The sequence below is a fragment of the Typopeltis vanoorti genome, chromosome 17 (assembly GCF_054136105.1).
Source record: "Typopeltis vanoorti isolate ZY-2024b chromosome 17, IOZ_Tvanoo_1.0, whole genome shotgun sequence".
Classification (NCBI taxonomy): Eukaryota; Metazoa; Arthropoda; class Arachnida; order Uropygi; family Thelyphonidae; genus Typopeltis; species Typopeltis vanoorti.
The window spans coordinates 54,149,487-54,162,385 of NC_143565.1; the positions used below are offsets into that span (position 1 = coordinate 54,149,487).

The window sequence follows — 12,899 nt, forward strand, 5'->3', positions numbered from 1 at the left end:
GTGAGAAGTAATGAAAAGAATGGGTTTTCCTCAACACACTTTCAGGTTGATAGCCAACTTGTACAGGGAGCAAGAAGCTACGGTAAGAACAGGTGTTGGATTGACTGATTGGTTTCAGATGAAAAGGAGTTAGGCAAGGATGTTTACTTTCTCCTCACTTGTTTAGAATATATGAGGAGGACATCATGCGTAAAGCATTGGATAAGCTCAAGACAGGAATCAGGATACGAAGTAGACTGATTAGTAATCTGAGCTGATGATATAGTACTCCTTTGTAATGACAAGGAAGAACTAGGACAAATTCTTGACAAAGTTAACAAGATCAGTAATAACAGAGTACTTCAACTCAATCCTAGCAAAAATATAAATGGAATAATACACAAGTCAAAATTTACTGCAGTAAAGTATTTTTAAGTACATCACTAAGAAAACCAATGGTTCTTAAAGGAAAACCATTATGGTTCTTAAAGGAAATACACACACATGTAAGCTCTTGAGAAACAAGTGTGTATTTCCTTTAAGAACCATAATGGTTTTCCTTTAAGAAAGGAAAGCAAGTTTGAGTATCTGGGATCCATTATTAATGTAAAGAATTGCTGTTCAGAAGACATCAGAAAAAAGATTAGGAATGGTTAAAACAACAGTCAGAGACTTGTCTAAAATTAGGAAGGATGATCTATCTCCATAGGAACAAAGTTGAGGATTTTGGATGTAGCTGTTTTCCAACATTGACCTATGGATGTGAGATTTGGAACCTAAAAAGTCAGATAAGAAAAGGATAACTGCTTTTGAGATGTGGTGTTACAGAAGGTTGTTGAGAATATCATATTCTCAACAACATTCTGTAAAAAAGTGGGATAGATTGTGAAGGGCATAGTGAAAAGAAAAAATATAGTTGGTTGCTGCTGCTGTAGACCAGGGGGTGAAAAAGATGATGGGGACAGTATGCATCAGAAAATAGGCTAAATGAGTGGAGGGCAGGTAATTATTATGAGGGATTTCAACTATGGGAACATAGATTGGAAGGAGAGGACACATGGGAGGAAGAAAATGGAATTTATGCAGTTACTAAGGAATAATTACCCAAGACAGCATGTGATGGAATATACTGGGGGATTGAGAGTGCTTGATCTAATAATTGCATCTGAGAATTTGTCTATAACCAATATAACCACGTTGGCAACAAATGGTAAGAGTGATCATATGGCCTTGACCTGGGAGTAAATAAAATCTCTTAATAAAATGTGTGGAATTTTATTAAAGGGGGGGGGGTATATGTGGAATTACAAGGCTAGTAAGTATGAGAAAGTTAGGAGATTGCTTGGATCAGTGCCATGGCATGTGAAATTGCAAGGGCTGGTTGCTGATAGTGCATGGGAAGTGGTAAAGGAGTGCTTAAGAGAAGTAATGGCAGACAGCATACCTAGAGTCAGGAGAGTAAATCAAATGGGAGTTAAATGGATGAATATTATCATTAAGCTGGAGCTACAAAAAAAGAAAAATTGTGCAGGGAATTTATGAAGAAAGGTGACTAGCAGGCACATGAACAGTACAAAGCACAGGCCAGAAAGATAACCAGTGTGGTAAGAAATGCAGTTCTTTCGATATGCTGCAAAGTAAAAGAAAGAATGTTTATGGCCAAATGATTTTAATGAATGCCGAAGGTAGGGAAGTAACTGAATCAATTGAAATAATGGAATTATTAAGTGAACACTTTGCAGGAGTAGATCATCCAGGTGGAGATATTACAGTAACAAGAGTGGCAAAGGCTTACACGAGAACTGATATAAATGAAATGGAGGTGCATAGCATATGCAGAACCTTAACACGAATAAACCTAAGGGATTGGATGGTATACCAGCTTGAGTTTTATATGAAAGTGCTAGGGAATTGTCAGTGCTCTTGACCACATTGTTTAATCAAAGTTTTAGCTCTGGGTAAGTCCCAAGGGGTGGAAAGAAGGGAAAATAGTTCCATTGCATAAAGGAGGCTTAAAGACTGATGCAGAAAATTACTGACCGATCCGCATATCAGGAGTTATTGTCAAGGTACTGGTGAAGTTGGTCAACAGCAAAATACAAGAATGAATAGATGGAAATGGGATACTGTGTGTGTGGGGGGGGGTAGCATGGTTTTGTGAAGGGTTGGTCATGCCTCAGTAACTTGCTCATGTTTTATAATACAGTGACAGCTGAGTTGGATAAAGGTAATGGGTTGACAGTGATACTGCTGGTTTTTCAAAGGCCTTTGACAGGATACCACATGGATATAGGGTTGGTGAGGTGGATAAGAGAGTGGTTGATGGAGAGATATCAGAGAGTAGTTTATTCAGGAGTAGAGTCCAGAAGAAGGTCTGTGACTAGTGGCATGTTGCAGGCCTTTGTTCTTGGACTGCTACTGTTTATTTTGTAAATTAATGATATAGGAAAGGATCTGAGAGTAATTGTTCAGGTGTTTGCCAATGATGCAAAGTTGAGTAGAGCAATAGTTAATGCAGACGATGTTAAAATTTTGCAGGATGATATAGATAGACTAGCAGTTCTGGGCAAAGGAGAATGAATGTCAGTTTAATATGGCAAAATGTAAAGTTATGCATTTTGAGATGAAAAGATTACCAGCTGTATGCCACATTGATGGAACTGTGCTTCAGAAAATGGATGAAGCCAGAGATTTGGGAGTGTTAATGGAGAGGGTGTTTAGAGGGCACATAGCAAAAGTGGCTAAAGCAGCTCATTAGATTATTTGTTTACTGATGAATACTTTGACAAGCAGGTTATTATTCTTCTTTATCAAAACTTGATAAGACTCCATCTTGACTACTGCATGCGGATCTGGTCAACAGGGTTTCTTGGCAATGAAGAAGAGGTGGAGTGGATCCAGAGGTGAGTGACAAAGATGATAGCAGGTCTATGGAATGAGCCTTACAAGAACAGGTTGAAAATTTGTGGGTTTCTGTTTGACAGGCAGAAAAGGGGTGATATGATTGAGGTATGCAAATTACTGAAGGGTTTTTACAAGATTAATGCAGAGGAAATTTTTAAGCACAGGTCTGGTGGTGGTGGGAGAACTAGGCCTATCCTTGGAAACTGGGCAAAAGTGTAGTTAGCAGGGGTGCAAGGACTAGATTTTTTGCTTGGAGAGTGGTGAATGAGTGGAACAGGTTGCCAAAGTCTGTTGTGGGTGCCATGACTGTGAATGCATTCAAAGCAAAGTATCATAGATATTCCACAAATGTTGGAATATTTTTAGATTTTAACTATAATGAAATTATGCCAAATGAAATCAAATCAATATTAAAATCAATGGATCCAAGAAAAACCCCTGGTGAGAAGGAGATAACTAGTGACACATTCTTATGAATTCCCCGAATTCATAACTGCATACAACAAATGCCTCATTTCCTTTAATGTGAAAACACTCAAAAATTATACCATTATCAAATCTGGAAAATAAGCATTAGACAAAGTTAGCAAATACAGACCAATTACTCTCATAAATGTACTAAAAAAGCTACTAGAAAAACTTCTCATATACCAAATAATGCACTTTATTTCCTTACCATACTAGTCACATTTCTTGCCTGGGACATGTACTGTCATGAAGTTGATGATCATCTTTCTCCTTATATAACCCTCCGCATTATTTTTTTTTCTTTTCTTTAACAATACTACACATCCATCTAACTCCAACCTGAATTATCCTCCTGACATTCGGTATATAGTCAGGAACTGTTTCCTTCAGCTACTCCTTGACTATCTCTCATGCACTGCTACCATCTGTCACCTTGCCGATACTTATGCCACAGCACCATTTCAAGTCTGTGCCTCTTAAGCATGTCATAATCATCTTCCATACAGTTCCCTTCTTAACTGAAAATTCCATATTTTGAACCTCCCAGTCAAGACTGCATGATCATTCTCCCCAATCAGAGGTAATGTGGCCACCTTGGCTATGGACAGACCTTCTGATCTTATGACCAGATCCAACACTCTCAAACCCCGAGACCTCTCCATCACATGCTCTTTCAAGTAATTATCTCTTAGTAGGTGAATGAATTCCATTTCCTTCCTGGGGTGTAATCTTTTCTTCTTCCAATCTATGTCCTGTAGTTGAAGTTTCCAATAATAATCAGTTCACCTGCACTCATTGTACTAATTTGTTGATATATATCTTCCACATCATCCCTTAGCCAGTAACAGCAAACAATTGAATATTATGTTCTAATGGCTTTTATCTCACATCATATTATTTCAAATGAAGCATCAATATGCTTATCTTCTATTCTTTTTGGCTGCAATTCATTTGCTATCATCAGCAGTATACTGAATCCATCCTATTTCTCTATTCTCTCCAATACTATATCCTTCACGTTCTATTCCTATAAACTACATCATCTGCTGTGAGCTAATGACCATAATGCTTTGACACATTGCAGGTTGTACCAACCAATGCCAAAAACTCCACAATCATAATTATTCCTGATACTTAAAGCATTAGAACACAAATTGCAGCATCCGCTTAGGTTTAAACCACTGCTACACCTTATAATGACTATACCACTCTATTTTATTGCTCAAGAGACTGTATCCCACATTTTTTTTTATCGAACTGTTAATTATTAGCTACTAATTAATTTATTAATGTTCTCTCAGGTTAATGGCCGAATTCTTTAAGGAAGCAGGTTTAAACTAAGATTAAAACCATTTCTATGCAAAAATTCTGAAAAATGCTGAAAAAAATAATTAGCGCAATTCAAATCTGATGCTGAATCCAGTTAAAGTAACTGCAATTATACAGTTCCTTTCATTCAAATATCATCAAGGACTAGAAGAATCAAAGATGGATAACTGGGAGTAGGCCTCCAGATAGATTGTAATGAATATTGACAACCCTCCGATCACATTCCATCACACATACACCTTTAGTAAAGAAACTATTTATTTCCAACCTATATAAAAAGCCATAAGGTAAAAATTCAAAAATGACTGGCTCTGGCAATGCTTTCAATTTAGCAATGTAAAAAGAAATTTAATATTAAGTTTCTTACCACCATTTTTTTTTAAATTTACCACCAGTTTCTTAATATAGCACTTTAAAATTGTTTAAACTAGCTGTTCATGTGGGTTATTTCACATGGAGGGGGAAAATGTACTGCTATGTTCACTTCCAACATTACTTAATTTTTATACTGAACAGGGAAATCAAACTCTCACCATAGCCATGCAAAAACCCAATTTTGGCTACATTACACTGATGATGATGGTGGTGTATGGATTTACTGTTTGGCTTCATGGTCCAGATATATTAGATATTGACACATTTAAACAATCAAGCATCCCTAATATGCTTCATAACAAAATAAATTATGATTGACAAAAAATTGCTTAGTGTTTATCCTTTACCTAATGTGAGCACTTATTCTCGCATCAAAAGGGGCTACTTATATATGGAAGCTGCTTCATGTACTCACACTTAGGTAAAGGATAAAAACAAGAACTTCTTGTTTATAGAAGTTTTTTCACTTGGTTATGATGCTAATTATATATTGGGTTTCATCCTTTATCCAAGTGTAAGCAAAAAAGTTCGCACCTGAAGTATTTTCAGGACTGGGGCAACTCGTGGTAAAATTGGTATAAGTTCTCATCACTTGCCTTAGTATCTCCCATAATGCAAAGCCCATCTCCTTGCAGACATGTATAATGCTATGACTTCAGGTGCAAAACTTTGTTTGTTTACACTTGGATAAAGGATAAAACCCAATATATAATTAGTAGCACAGTCAAGTGAAAAAACTTCCATAAACTTATCTCTAATCAAGAGAATTTTAATAATAGGGTGTGACACCCTTTGGCAACTCATATAGGTAAATATGACCTCTCCATTACTTCCACCTAGTATCACCATCGCCACCTCTGGCTCCCACTGATGAGACCTCAATAAAGGTCAAAACTGGTCTGGGTAGTGGCCCTTCCCTTAATGCATAGAATTATATATATCTGCAACAAGATGCACTTTGCATTATGGGAGATACTAAGGCAAGTGATGAGAACTTAATACCACCTTTACCACGAGTTGCCCCAGTCCTGAAAGTACTTTGGGCACAAACTTTGTTTGCTTACATTTGGATACAGGATAAAATCCAATATATAATTAGAAGAATTTCTTGTTATGTGTAATTTACTTTGTAACCATGCAAAAAAAAAAAAAAAAAAAAAAAAAAATTACCATATCTCACCCAGAGAATTTTAATAATATGGTAATATACACCATTTTCTTACTTGTAAACAGAAATACAGAGTGTTTCAAAAAGAATGTCCCAATTTGAAAATTGTATCTGTAATTGTGGTGAGTGAAACTTTAGGTCTTACTTCATACTTGGTCATTTATTTTGTAACTGTACCACATTTTCATTATTAAATATAATTATTTGAAATCGGGTCATTCTTTTTGAAACACCCTGTATGATTTCTACCACCAATTTAGTTCTTAGTGAGCAAGGATTCAGCATCCACTGATAAGATCAATAAAGGTCAAACTGGTCTGGGTAGTAATGCTTCTCGTAACATGACAATACATATATCCAAAGGAATATATCTGCACATTATGGAATATAAGGGCAATATGAAGCTTACTGTGGTGTTACTTATCCTTTCTTTTTTCATAATGTATTCATAATGCAGTGTGGTGTTACTAACTTCAGATATTCATGCATAGATAAAGGAAAAAATAATAATATAATTTCTTGTTAAGCATAATTTGTATGTATCCAAGTATGTATATATGTATGTGTGTGTATATATATATATATATATATATATATATATATATATATATATATATATATATTTGTATACAGACTGACTCAGTTTATGAACATGTTCAATAATTTTAATGACTTAAACCACCGAGATAACTAAAAATAAAAGTTTAATACGGACACAGCTAGTTTCGCTGGTAAGCCAACTTCGTCAGGTGTCAAAGTACAAAGATATATATACAAAAAAGACCAACAGAAATATTACACACTAACAACAACAGAGCTATCAAAAAAAAAAAAAAAAACTATATTTAAGTTCAAATGGAAGTCCGCGCTTCAGTTCTAGCTACATTTATATGCGTGCGTGTGATCTTGCGAGAATGCCAGTACTGAACAGCGGAGCTATGCAAATCTGGCAAATTGGAGCTAAGGTCGTTAATCATGTGGGCAGAATCGAAGGTGATTTCTTTTGACTCCAGGATATGTCTTTCAAGTTCATCGTAACATTTGTGAATATTAGAAGTTTGATTCCAGTCTACTTGGTGTTGGTGACCTTCATCGGAGTTTTCAGAGAACAACACGTGGCTGGCGAGGGCACGGCTCGGATTCTATTATAGGAGATGTCTCTTTTGTACTCTTCAAGACAGAGAAAGATTGATTTATCGGTTTGTCCATAGTAAGGTTTACCACAACTACAAATAATTCTGTATACTCCTGGGAACTTAAGATGGTGATGTTTTTCTTTTGGCTGACTAAGGATAGATCAAAGTTTAGGTAAAGCAGAGAAGCACGTTTTGATGTCGAACTTTTTTAAAATTCTAGCCAGTTTGGGGGGGGGGGGGGGAACTAATGTAAGGCAAGGAGATGTAAAGCTCTGGGGGTAGTAGAATCTTCATTAGTTTGTTGAAGATGGTGAAAAAGAAGTTTCTCAATACTTTTTTGGCAAGAAACCATTATTGACAAAGGTCTGTTTGAGGAAATTAAGTTCATTTTGAAACTCTTCATCGTCTGATAATAAGGATCTGGCCCGATGTGCAAGTCTTGTGATTGTCTTTCTTGTTTAGACATAAAGCTAACCAGGAGTACTGATAATATTAAAATTTCAATCTTCAAGAAACCAACACATGCAGATAGATACCTTCACGCATCCTCTCACCACTACCCTCCACAGAAATATGGCATTATATCTACTCTTGCACATCGGGCCAGATCCTTATTATCAGACAACAAAGAGTTTCAAAATGAACTTAATTTCCTTAAAAAGACTTTTGTCAATAATGGTTTCACGCCAAAAAGTATTGAGAAACTTCTTTTTCACCGTCATCAACAAACTAATGAAAATTCTACTACCCCCAGATCTTACATCTCCTTGCCTTACATTAGTTCCCTCTCCCCCAAACTAGCTAGAATTTTAAAAAAGTTCGACATCAAAACGTGCTTCTCTGCTTTACCTAAACTTCGATCTATCCTTAGTCAGCCAAAAGAAAAACATCACCATCTAAGTTCCCAGGAGTATACAGAATTATTTGTAGTTGTGGTAAACCTTACTATGGACAAACCGATAAATCAATCTTTCTCTGTCTTGAAGAGCACAAAAGAGACATCTCTTATAATAGAATCCGAACCAGTGCCCCTCGCCAGCCACGTGTTGCTCTCTGAAAACTCTGATGAAGGCTGCCAAAACCAAATAGACTGGAATCAAACTTCTAATATTCACAAAATGTTACAATGAACTTGAAAGACATATCCTGGAGTCAAAAGAAATCACCCTCGATTCTACCCACATGAATAACAACCTTAGCTACAATTTGCCAGATTCGCATAGCTCTGCTGTTCAGTGCTGGCTTTTTTGCGAGATCACACGCACGCATATAAATGTAGCTAGAACTGAAGCACAGACTCCAATTTGAACTTAACTATAGTTTTTTTTTTTTTTTGATAGCTCTGATGTTGTTAGTGTGAAATGTTTCTGTCGGTCTGTTTTGTATATATCATTGTACTTTGACACCTGACGAAGTTGGCTTACCAACGAAACTAGTTGTGTCCGTATTAAACTTTTATTCTTAATTATCTCGGTAGTTAAAGTCATTAAAATTATTGAACATATATATATATAACTTGCTACACTTTATAATGCATAAAAGAATCAAACAACAGTCTGCATTCTCTAGACACTTCAGTCAGTTGTCTTCCTCATAATTCAATGTCATACTATTTATAGAAAACTCCCAGTGGGTGGGTGGGAGGGAGGGGGAGGACAGACAGACAGACAATGGTGTATACATACATAAATGATTATTATTAGAAAAAAAAAATGGTAATTGAACAGAAGATTCAGTAAAATACCTAAAACTTGACTCAGGAACCATCCCAGAAGATAACAGACAATGTGGAAATCTTCAAAACATAATTCCCTATAAATATTTTCTACTTTCAGACAGAAAAGAGCCCAAGCAAAAAAAATCTTATAAAATTCTTGCTATAATCAGCAAATATGATTCATGCAATAAAAAATCTTTAAATTATCAGTGGGCGAACAGGGAAAAGTCAGCTAAGGGAACAAATCTGAAAGCACACCCAATCACAACATCACCAGAATTAAAGATCGGTACTATCAACATAAGAAGCCTGAATGGCAAAGAAATGGAGCTAGCTGAAGAATTAGATAAGTACCAGATCAACATAATAGGGGTGACTGAAACAAAAAAGACAAAAACTGGTGAGATCTTTCTGAGCAATAAGTACAAAATGTTATACTCAGGAAATGACAATCAAGGAAAAGAAGGAGTAGCCATTGTATTTGACACAAAATACAAGGTTAACCTTCTTGAATGGCAGGCAGTCTCAAGTAGAGTGATGTGGGCAAATATCAGAATGGGGAATTGGACAATGAGACTTATTTGTGCCTATGGTCCCACAGAAGGTTCTACTAAGGTAGAAGTGGAGGAATTTTTTGATGCTTTAGAAAAAGCAACTGACACAATGAAAAAGGAAAAGTTGGTCCTTGTTGGGGATCTAAACAGCAGAGTAGGAAATGATTGTCAGACATACAAAAATATTTTGGGAAAATTTGGAGAAAAGAGCAAAGCTAATAATAATAATGGCAAATACCTGTTGGATTTCTGCTCAGTACATGGACTGGTTATTACTAACACCATGTTCCAACATAAAAATGTGCACAAATTCACATGGAGAGAAGAGGCAAGGAATAAGAAAAGTCTCATTGGCTATGTTATTGTTGATAGTGATGTTTTCTCCGTGGTGCAGGACACCAGAGTGTACAGAGGATTTGAAATTGGAAGTGATCACTATTTAGTCTTGAGCAGGATAAAATTGAATTTCATATTGAAAAGAATAACATGTAAGAAAGTTTTAAAGCGAATAAAAGTTGAGCAGCTCTCAGATGTGAACTGTAGACTAATATACACAAAGATTATTGAAGAAAAATGAAAGAGTTTGAGAACAGGAACCAAACCTTGGAGATTCAGTGGCAAGCCTTGAAGAAAACCCTGATTGATTCAGCCAGAGGCATGTAGTGAGGTTGTTTGCAAGGATAGAAAAATCAGAACTCCATGGTGGACACAGGAAGTTAAAGAGGCAGTGAAGGAAAAGAAGAAGGCATATCAAAATTTCCTGCAAATAAGTCAGCTTTTGCTCTTAGAGAATACAGAGAGAGAAATGTAAGAAAGCGAAACACTGCGCTAAACTAGCTAAACAAAAGTCATGGGAGGACTTTGGCAAGAACATAAAAAATAAATATCAAGAAGGTGGTAAGATATTCTGGAGGTTGTTGAAGAATGGAGGAAAAAGTGCTGTAAAAGGAGTTAGAGATGATAAAGGTGACATGAAAACTGGAGAAAAAGATATCCTTGAAGTATGGAGTAATTACTTCAAAAAATTGCTAAATGAAACAAGCAGTGATAGCACAGTGGTAAAAAACACTCAACAGGCATACAGTCAGGAATACATATCCATACTTGAATTAGAAAAAGCCATCAAAGGCTTGAAATGTGGAAAGGCAGCAGGAGTAGATGATATTCGACCAGAAATGCTGAAGAATGGTGGTATAAGAGTCTTACAGTGGCTGCACTGCATAGTTCAGGAAGCCTGGACAGAGGGACGAATTCCCGATGATTGGATTAGAGCTCTCATAGTAACCATATATATAAAAAGGGAAATAAAACTGAATGTGAGAATTACAGAGGTATTTCCCTACTGAGTGTTCCTGGCAAGATCTATGCAAGTATACTTGAGAAACAGCTGAGAAGCATTGTGGAAGAGAAGCTTGGTAAAGAACATGCTGGATTCAGGCCAAATAGAGGCTGTCAGGATCAGTAACAGACTGATTTGGAGGAATATTGTAGATAAGAAGTTAATAATGATGTAAATTTTTGATGTAGTACTATCATATCCTGTACACCCCTTGAAAGTACATGTCAGGAATTTGATGATGATGATAAATTATCAGTCAAAATGAACAAGTAAACTGGCTATTCTGATATCCACATGACATATAGTATAGAAAAATGAAATAGATATTTACCGTGATAATGCTTTATATGTTAAGCATATTATGTAGCTATTTTAAAATATACACTGTGATCCTTACCTGTCCATAAACTGTAGAACAAAGTCTTCAAATTCCATTGTTGCTAAACATAAGTCGTGTTCATGCTGCAAGATTTATTAAAAAAAAAAACTGGTAATTTTTCAACACTTGCAAATCTAATTAAAAACTATTACTTTATCAATACAATATCTGATTCACTTACTAGACCAGAGGTATCAAATTAAAGTAATATATAACTCAAAAACATCTAAAGCAGTAGCTAAGAACAAAATTCTTCAAAGATACATTAAAAATAAGATGTAAAATCATGTTTGAACAATTCATTAACAAAATCATAATTTAAAATTCATATAAGTGTGCTAGAATCTTCTTAGCAATTAGCTAATTATCTCAGTGAGATAATTAGCTAATTGCATTCAAGACTGTGTGTGTGTGCACACGAATGTGTGAGATAGAGAGCCTTATTTGTGCCTATGGTCTTCAAAGGAAAAAGTGTAGGAATTTGTTTAAATTAAAGATACCAAGAAATTATATACTTGGTTTAATCCTTTATCCAAGTGTAAGCAAACAAAGTTTTTACCTGAAGTATTTTTTCAGGACTGTGGCAACTCGTATAAGGAAGCTAAGACTTCACATCAATAGCCTTAGTATCCAATAATGCATAGCATTATACATGTCTGCAAGGAGATGTGCTTTGCATTATTGGATACTAAGTCTAGTGATGAAGTCTTAGCTTCCATATACGAGTTGCCCCAGTCCTGAAAATACTTCCAATGCAAACTTTGTTTGCTTACACTTGGATAAAGGAATAAACCAAATATATAATTTCTTGGTATCTTTAATTTATAGTATAACCAAGTGAAAAAACTTCCAACAACTTTCTATAATCCAGAGTAATTTAATAATAAGGTGCGACACCTTTTTGGCAACTTGTATATGAAAATATGATTTCTGCATTACTTCAACCTTGGTTACATACCAATTATATATAATTTCTTGGAACAAAGCTGAATGCAATTAGAGAGAAATTTCTGTTACTAAGTATTAAAGATAAGATTTATACAAGCATACTTGAAAAGAGGTTGAGAAAGATTGCAGAAAAGAAACTTGAAGAACAAGCTCAGTTCAGGTCAAATAGAGATTTGTCAAAATTAGATTTTTGCTTTATAACAAGTAATTGGGAAATAATGGAAATATGACAAAGATCTATATTTAAGTTTTGTAGATCTGGAAAATGCATATAACAAGGTGCTCAGAAAAAATAGCTGTAACAAATTTGGCATTAAATCACAATAAAAATCCCAAAATGAAAACAAGCAAGAACATAGAAAAACTTCAGCTGCATTCTGAATGGGGAGGATATAGAACAAGTAAAATATTTCAGCGATATAGGCAGAGTTTTTAAGTGAGGATTGCAGGTTAAATCTGGAAATAGAACACAAAATAAGCAAATTTTTTATATAATGAAATTTTTTATATATTAGTGAAGAATAAGCAAAGTTTTGATATGGTTAGCTAGCCAGCTGAATAAATTTATATGAAATAAGAGAGAAATTAACCAAAAACACTAAA

General features: G+C 35.3%; 1 protein-coding gene across 1 annotated transcript in view; it reads right to left on the minus strand.

The window, feature by feature from the left end:
• The window catches only part of LOC150097399 (proteasome activator complex subunit 4-like), a 646,748-nt gene that overhangs the window by 446,909 nt on the left and 186,940 nt on the right, over positions 1-12,899 (minus strand). Inside the window, exon 14 of the mRNA XM_090407543.1 lies at positions 11,367-11,431. Coding sequence (XP_090263669.1) covers positions 11,367-11,431 — 65 coding nt within the window. The remainder of the gene's footprint in view (positions 1-11,366; positions 11,432-12,899) is intronic.